This window comes from Macrobrachium nipponense, chromosome 1 (assembly GCF_015104395.2).
Source record: "Macrobrachium nipponense isolate FS-2020 chromosome 1, ASM1510439v2, whole genome shotgun sequence".
Lineage (NCBI taxonomy): Eukaryota > Metazoa > Arthropoda > Malacostraca > Decapoda > Palaemonidae > Macrobrachium > Macrobrachium nipponense.
The window spans coordinates 48,142,961-48,152,960 of NC_087200.1; the positions used below are offsets into that span (position 1 = coordinate 48,142,961).

The 10,000-nt window shown below is 32.7% G+C and overlaps 1 protein-coding gene across 2 annotated transcripts in view; it reads right to left on the reverse strand.

Moving 5' to 3' along the window:
• The window catches only part of LOC135219298 (uncharacterized), a 601,277-nt gene that overhangs the window by 679 nt on the left and 590,598 nt on the right, over positions 1 to 10,000 (reverse strand). For both annotated transcript variants that reach the window (XM_064255952.1, XM_064255951.1), the window contains one exon: positions 5,271 to 5,396. In XM_064255952.1, the coding sequence (XP_064112022.1) occupies positions 5,271 to 5,396 (126 nt within the window). The remainder of the gene's footprint in view (positions 1 to 5,270; positions 5,397 to 10,000) is intronic.

The following is a 10,000-nucleotide window of genomic DNA, read 5'->3' on the forward strand; positions in this document are numbered from 1 at the left end:
GAGTTATTGACACAGACTTAAGATTTGGTAGGTGAAGTACTGTACTGTACACGGTGTCACAACATTAGGTCCTGTGAGTGGTAAAAAGGCGATGATAAAAATGGATCTATTTGCCAAGGCGTCAGTTGGGATAATGCAAATATTGTACAGTAAATAGGCTTATAGCATTAGGTCCTGCAAGAGGTGCAGATATGATGACATACAAAGGTCTGTCTGCAAAGACTTCAGTTTCAGTAATGCGAATATTATAATGTAAATAGTCTCATAAAATTAGGTCCTGTAAGAAGTACGAATATGGTAATAGATATAGATCTATCTGCACAGTCTTTAAGTTGGGTAATGTAAATATCATGAAGCAAGTTGTCTCCTATCATTAAGTCCTGTTAGTGATACAAATACGAAAATATATCTGGATCCATTTGCATAGTATTCAGTTTAGGTAATGCAAATATTGTAGAGTATACAGCTTATAACAATAGGTCTTGCAAGAGATACAATTACGATAGACTATGTGGATGTATTTGCAAATATTATACAGCAAACAGTCTCATAATATTATGTCCTGTAGGAACTACATATATGATAGATTATGTGGATCTATTTTAATAAAGAGCTACATATATGATAGACCATATGGATCTATTTTAATAGACTTCTGTTTGGGAAATGCAGTTATTATACAGTAAGTAGTCTCACAACATTAGGTCCTGTAAGTGGTACAAATTCAGTAGACTACATAGATCTATTAACATAGATTTCAGCTGATGTGGTACAAATATAATGCAATATATTGATAGATACTTAATTATAATTATACCAAATGTTAGTTGTGGATACAAAATTCCAGTCGAAAGTGTCGTCGATATAAATAATCTTTTATAGATGCGATGAAAAGAGCGAAAGCATCACATTAGTTCACTTAATATTCGTTAATAATTTTCAAAAACGGTGGTAATTATCATTTACAAGCCACATTAGCCTAGAATCATCGTCACATTTCTGCGTTCATTTGAATCATATATGCAAATGACCATAAATTCCCTATTGACACTACATATGGTCAATTATGTTTCTGTAGAAATTTAAAAAATGGGCATTGATAAATAAGGTCCATCGATTTAATTATGAATTTCATCAATGTGAACGAAATACATATTATTGCTTCTTTCTTATTTTATTTTCTTATTTTTATAATTAACATTCACGCAATGACGGGTTAAAATGAAAATGGCAAATTAAGTTAAAGATAAATAATGTTAATAGACATTAATATGATGTTTTTGACAACCTTTCGAAACTATAAGATCATTGTGATTATTAGGAAAAGAAAAACATAATAGTGAATGAAATCCGTTGACTTTCAGTCTTCTTTAAGTCAAAGTTAATAAAGAAAATGCATCGGAAAGTATAAACATTCAGTGAATATTGCTAAAAGAAATTTGATCATCTCAAATCGAAACAGTGATCGATTGCCTGAAGGTCATAATGAGGTTAACTAAGATTTGAATATATAATCTGTTTCTTTAATTAGCGTCTACCACCTAGTTTCTTTCATGAACTGTCTTTTAAATACTTAGATGACTGAACTTGAAAGAAATTGACACCTCGTTCATTCAAGAAATTATAGTGTCAGGTGTGTCGCAGCACTGTTAAAAAATAGTTGTACAAGATTTTTTAATATTGAAACTAGAAAATAGCAGAATTCTTTACTTTTAATCCATAAAGAATGTGTGGGCTCCATTAATTTGAAATACAAACATATTATGTAGGAGCTTTGCATTAAGGTTTAAATTTTATTCTAAAAAACTATTAAAAAATGTCGGAAATGAAAAAAATTCATATCAAGTGCAACTTCCATTATAATATGTTCGGTTTATCTTTATGCTGAATTCAGAGGTTAGTCTTGTTCTCATACAGCTTTGATTATATAATCTCTGACATTTTTTTTTATTTCCTTTCCTCTATACAAAGTAACAGGAATTGAACGTTCTAAAATGTAACCTTATATTTCTTGTTTTCCTTTGACATCGCACTGAGAATACAGGGGAATATGGAATATGGCAACTTTATGTTCCTTTCGATCCTGAAACGTTTATACAAAAAATCTCACCATCATTATCAAATATATATATATATATATATAATATATATATATATATATATATATATATATATATATATATATATATATCAATTCAAGCTACAAATGTCCTTTAATATCTAAATTCACTTTACCTCCCAAATGATATATTTTCATATATGTACCGAATGGGAATTTTAAGTTGATAACAATTTCGTCCCCCATGGGATCGAACCACCGTCCAGGTGGACGGGGACGAAATCAGGACAGTCAGTGACGCTATCCAATCAGCCACAGAGACGCGTCTCTGTTGGCTGATTGGATAGCGTCACTGACGTCCTGATTTCGTCCCCGTCCACCTGGACGGTGGTTCGATCCCATGGGGGGACGAAATTGTTATCAACTTAAAAATTCCCCTTCGGTACATATATGAAAATATATCATTTGGGAGGTAAGTGAATTTAGATATTAAAGGACATTTGTAGCTTGAATTGATATATCAATGGATCACGGTTCGATGTGATTAATTATTCATATAGAATATATATATATAATAATATATCTTATATATATATATAATATATATATTATATATTATATTAGATTTATTATATATATATATATATAATATAGATATATATATATGTACATATATAGATATATTATATATATATATTATATATATATGTGTGTGTGTGTGTGTGTGTGTGTGTGTGTGTTTGTGTGTGTGTGTGTGCGTGTGTGTGTGTGGTATTATTCAAAAAAATAAACATAACTGCACCAGAAAAGGGGGTGCATTCGAAGCTACTTTGATTTCTGCACCGCACCTTGATGAAGAACTTCCCATCCCCCATAGATCGTGGGTTCCAGATGATTGCATCAATAAACCACAAGTAAACAGACGACCACAGGTTTCCTTTGAAGCAGCACTGACCCCTTTATGACCTATTTGCTGTGCAAACATGTTATTCATACACCTTCTGGCCCCACTTTATGAAGCTTAGCCTTGGATCCTCAAGAATGGGTTAGGGTTAGTTTTGACCAAATATATGTGGTGAGTGGAAGGTCTTCGTAATTCCATCTCAGTTATCTTGCTTCCTGCTGGTTCATTTAAGAATTAATAAACTGATTTCCACTGATTCACAAAAATAAAAAAAAGCGTTTCTGTACTCAAATGACAATCTACATGTTTTACACACCCGTTATACATACGAAATAAACTATTATTATTATTATTATTATTATTATTATTATTATTATTATTATTATTATTATTATTAATTCAGAAGAAGAAGCCTATTCATATGAACAAGACCACAGGGGCCATTAACTTGAAATTTAAATACAAAAAGAGATTAGTTATTAGAAAAACAGATAAATTAACAAATAAATAAAAAAAATAGGTAAAATATCAAGATACAAGATGAACTGTATTATGGGAGCCAATTTTTTGCATTATGAATATATAGTGAATATATAGTCTATACATACGTTTTACTTGGAATAAACTGATAAAATGCAGTGTCTTAGTATCGAAAAATGTCTGAGTCTTTTGAGATAAAGTTTATTATTGTTTGTAAAGATGAAAAGCCTATGTAATCAAGCACTACCAGAAATTTTCGTATCGTTTGCATCTTATGTCTCCAAATTTACCATTTTTTGAAAGAACAAATGAAAGAATGAATCATGAAATTTAGGAGAAAAAGCTAAGCACCCATCACATGATTCCCCATGAGTGTAAATTAACCCCTAGGTGTAGTGAAATATATAATATATATATATATATATATATATATATATATATATATATATATATATATATATATATATATATATATATATATATATATATATTATATATATATATATATATATTATATATATATATATATATATATATATATATCAATTCAAGCTACAAATGTCCTTTTATATCTAATTCACTTACCTCCCAAATGATATATTTTCATAATGTACGAAGGGGAATTTTTTTAAATTGATATAATTTCGTCCCCCCATGGGTCGACCACCGTCCCGTCCACGTTGGACGGTGGGTTCGATCCCATGGGGGGACGAAATTATTATCATTAAAAAAAAAAAAAAAAAAAAAAAAATTCCCCTTCGGTACTATATGAAAATATATCATTGGGAGGTAAGTGAATTTAGATATTTAAAGGACATTTGTTAGCTTGAATGATATATAAATGGATCACGGTTTTCGATGTGATAATTATTTTCATATATATATATATATATACTATATATATATAATATATAATATATATATATATATATACATATATGTGTGTGTGTTTATGTATGTATATATGTGTATGTGCGTATATATTGGTGTTTCTAATTCAGTGGAACGGATAAGGTCCAAAAATTCTTAAACATCATCACTCCAAGAAACGAAAGCCATTAACAATCCACTCGAATGCAGAACCAAACACCATTCAAGCAAGGAGGCCGATTAATTCTAATTAATTCCTATACATCGAGGATTAACGGCCCAACCAAACACATGGCGGCTGCCAATCGTATGATATCCTATCACGTAATACAGCTGGCTTATGCTCTGCCAATAGACTCATCCAATTAATCACAGATTAATCTCTATTAGATGAGAATCAAAGTCGTCTTGTTAATGATAACTTACAGATGGAGGCCCGGAATGCAGCTTCGGGGAACGTGGGTTAAATTAATAAGTATTCATTTTCACATATTGGTTTTGTTTGCGTACAAGTCATGTATTATTTCTTCTTATTATTATTAGGTCCCTCTACTTTTCTTTTTTTAAATATAGAATCGCTTTTTCTTTTGCTCAACTTGAAACCATAGATACTTCATAGTATCTTCTTCAATAACCTTACTCATTTTTTTTTTTAATGATGGACCATGGGTTTTCACGGACTGTTTTATTTACATTATTCACGGACTGCTTTATTTACATTATTTGCATAAACTTACACGTCTTCATAATTATCGCACAAACATAAAAAAACTAAAATTTTCATCAAATACTACAATTTACTTTTATATAACTTTTTTTTAAACATTACATTTTCATTATATTGTCTTGTAAAAGCTTCGGTTATTTTACGTTTAAAAGTTTTAGAGAAGGACGTCCTAGTTGTTTCTTGAAGAAAATACCCTATGGAAATGAATATAGAAAAAACCTATACCATACCCTTTCCTCCTGGAACATGTTCAACGAATAGGATTCGTTCCTGATGCTTGAGGATGTCTGGTAATTTCGAACTTGCAAAACGAGATTTTCGCTCGTCGATTCGTACAGCTCCAAGTGGCATTCATCCTGCAAAACAAAGAGGGAAATGTAAGTTAACGAATAAATTATGCATTTAAAGCCTGTTTGTACATTAGTGGATATTCACGCATATGAGATTTCAGTACAATACAGGTGGCTTTTTGTAACTATGAAAAGAAAGAAACAAAATGCACATATAACATAAAGAGACATAATTTAGCTAAATATTTATTATACTATGTAAATATTGCGAATATATATATATATATATATATATATATATATATATATATATAATTATATATATATATATGTATATATATATATATAATTATATATATAATATATTAATATATATATATATATATATATATATATAAAGCTACAAATGTCCTTTAAATATCCAATTCGCCAACCCGTCGGAAATAATATATTTTCATATATGCTAACCGGAGGGAGATTTCCTATTTGATGATAAGTTCGTCATCTTATGGGCTCGAACTAAGGAAGACTAGAACTCATGTCTCCAGTGACGTACCTTAAACCACACGACCACCAAGGGACGTATAAGTTGATAACAACTTCCGCCTTTTTAGCTTAATGTATATAAATCATGTTGATGTGATAGAATTCATTCATAATATGGCTGCATGCGACAAACTCATTATACGGTCAACAATGTAGAGGTAGGTTGATATCGATTCTATTTACAAATACCTGACTTCGATAGCGATTTCTAGGTGGAAGTCGGTATTAACATATACCTCCCTTGATGACAGAGCGGTTTAAGGGGTCGTCACTGTAGCCTTGAGTTCTTTTTCTCCGTGGTTTGAGCTCATGAGACAACGAACTTATTAGCAACTGAAAAATTACAATATATGAAAATATATTATTATCGAGGTAGAGCTAATTGGATATTAAAAGGACATTTGTAGCCTAATGGTTACTTATGAATCACCGTGATGTGATGAAATTAATACACACACATACACCCACCCGCACACACATACACACACACACACACACACACACACACACACACATATATATATTATATAATATATATATATATATATATATATATATATATATATATATATATATTATATATATATGTGTGTGTGTGTGTGTGTGTGTATGTATATATATATGATTTATATTATATATATATATATATATATATATATACTATATATATATATATATCATTAACATTTGACCTTTCCATCGGAATAATCTCTCTCTCTCTCTCTCTCTCTCTCTCTCTCTCTCTCTCTCTCTCTCTCTCTCGGTCTCTCTCTCTCTCTCTGTCACTTGATAAACAGAGCCACAGACAGGCAGGGAGTATAACCATTAACTTTAGACTGCCCATCTGTATAAAAATCTTTCACCTCCTGACGCTGGAAGCAGATGATCTGAATTTCTATTTTGTTTTATGTGGCTTTTTTTCCTGAAATTTCATACATGGAATTCTATCTACCATGAAACGAAAACAACACTTTCACTGCTTTTTCTTATTGTTAGGGAACGTCATGTTACGTGTATTCTTTATTTGTTTATTGCCTATGGTAATTTAGTTACAGAACACTGAGGGTATTAGGAATTTATAAAGAAAAGTGGATACAATTGTTTATATGCATTGAATTATCAACAACGACCTTTAGCGAACTAAGGATAATTTTTTTTTTTTTTTAATGATCTACATTTCCTTTCATATGTATTTTCTGTAATAAATATGAAGATAAACATAGCGTTTCTTTTTTCTGCTTGTACATGTTAAACTCTCGCGCACATACTTCATATATATATATATATATATATATATATATATATATATATATATATATATATATATATATACAATGACTTGTATCACATCTCAGTGACTCGTATACAAGAATTATCTACAAATTCGCTCTACCTCGGAATTAATATTTTTTCATATATGTTAACCGAAGGGAACGTACTGTAGCATCCCATTATTACTCTTCATGTCTGTTGTCCTTCTATTCTGCAGATTCTTAATTGGCTTCTATATGTCCTCAACACTAGCTTTCTCAAGCATTCTCTAGTTACAATTACATTCTCCATTCATGCACCTATCTCCTCTTCTGCTAGGGAAATGTGCTGAATGTTTAGAATGCTCCACATTCAGCACATCTTCTAATTGAGTACTACACCTACCACAGCATTCCTATTAGGCAACATTTCTCCATAAGCATGATATATCCTAATAAATTCAATCGTTCACGGACCTTTCTCTGCATTTACTCCTTTATAGAAGAATGCCTTTATTATCCTTCAACGTCCTTGTTTACCTTCTATTTGTATTAATTGACACTATGCTCTTAATTTTCCTTGAGTCCAGCATTTTTCATCCTTTATGCCGTCCCCCCCACCTCTCTCTCTCTCTCTCTCTCTCTCTCTCTCTCTCCATACATGTACGAGCACATTAAAAGTCTGAACAATATCTAGTCTTAATGCGTAGATTCCTTATCCAAGTCAAAACACTCGGCTTGGGCTCTCTTGACGATTGCTTCGTCCTGCTATAACAATCTTTTGATTACGACGAATTCTACCTCTACTATTCGTTCTCATTCTTCTTCTTCTTCTTCTTCTTCTTCTTCTTCTTCTTCTTCTTCTTCTTCTTCCTTGTCCTTTTGTTCTCGACTAGGATGATGTTTAACTCCAGCGGACCAGGACGCCAGTTTAAAGCGTCCCCAAAGATTAAATCCATTACTTGATGGTGTAGAATTGCCAGCATCGAACGCAGTAGGAATGACCAGGATTCGTAGTAAACCTCAAACGACAAGGGTTTCGATGTATTTATACAACTAAAACCGGAAATCCTTGATAAATTAGACACCTGGTGTATAAGGTAAGTTGCATGTATACGGTTATAATTCTCTAAAATAGTATTTTTTTCCTTCTCAGTAGGTAGGCCTTGTCTTAGTTGATACAACTCATAAATGGCCACGTCTTGCAAAAGGAGCGTTCACTTGTTATGAATGAACTTAAATTCGACTGTAATCTGTACAGCACGCACAGTCGAAACCGTCATACCTATCTCTTGACGGCTGAATAGATAAGTTACAGCAATCACTTTATCAAACACCAATTCATAAAAGAGGTAGCTCATTATTAAGTCTAGTTGCAACAAGATTTGTATATGTATATTGAATATGTATCGTTGGCCATATGTATGTACTTGTTTATTTATTTATTTATTTTACTTACATTTGGACACAAAATATATTCTGCCTGCGTGATGTCTTCAATGTTGATTTTTGCTATTTAGGTCAGCCTACGTTTGAGGTGAAAGGAATATTTTTTTGTTTTGTTTTAAGTTTCCATTCCAAAACTCTTGTATATGCAAACTTTCAGACAGGTACAGTTAAGTATGAAAGCACAAACACACATACACGTATATTATGTATGTGTGCGTTAGTATTTGCTGATAATCACTACGAAAAAAAACACATGCAAAATCCTAAAGCAGTGGATCTACATTCATAAAACTACCGAGAATAATGACGACTAAAACCTCTGGCAGACTGAGAGTTATTGGAACACCACCAGCCAGGTGAGGGATTGGGCAGGTAGGTGGGAGGGGCTATGTCCCAGGTAGAGGGAGGAGGTGTAGGAAGACGTCATTGGATTGGAGGGGAAGGACGAGGGAGAGGGGGATTGCATTGCTACTGGTGGGATAGGGTGAGGTGGGAGTGGGGAGGGTGGAGGGAAGGGTCTGATGGAAGTAAAATCTCGAACACAAGAAACTCTTGTGTGATATAAAGGTGATTTCCCCCGGCGCTTGTAGCCATGATCGCCCTCGAGACTCGACGCAAATGGCACCGAGGTTTTCGAAACACTGAGCCTCTGAATGTGAGAGTAATGAGTGTTTTCATACTTGGTATTTTATAATGGAATACCTTTTCTCTCTCTTTTTCATTTTCTTATTTTTCGTTATCCTCTTTAACTCGGGGAGGTTTTTATGCTGATAAAATAAATGCGTAGCAGTCACACCGCTGTCATATTTGAATCGCGAATTTCATTACTCTTTGATGATTACCAAGCTGTGGATATCGTTCAGATGTCTGTGATTTGCATTTCAGAAAGCTTCTTTAAATATTATTTTTTCTCGATTTGCTGTAAAAGGATGGAACTGAAATCTATCGAGTTATATATAGAAGAAAATCCACACGTGCGAGACAGACAGACACAGACAGACAAACAGACAGACAGACAGTAAGTATGCATACATGTGTTCATGATTATGATATTCAGATCGGAGGTATAACGCAAACTTTAATGAATTTCTCACTATTGATTTGCTACAGTAATACGTTGGGGAGACTCGCTTTTCAAAAGCAATTTCAGATGCATAATTATGATAGGTACTGAAATTATCATTATCTAACTCAGTGGTTCTCAACGAGGGGGAATATCAGAGTTTTAGGGGAGAATTGTGACCACAGATTGGCAGGCTCAAACTTGCTCTAGGACCACACAAATGGCAGTGTCCATACTACTGAGGGGTCACGCCGGGACTTTCTCTCCGCTAGCTTGTGTGTTCGTGTTAGTATTTTGTTGAATATTATTTGGAATGCACCTTTGGAGGCAGACGATTTAAAAAGGGGGGGCGCGGAAGGGCG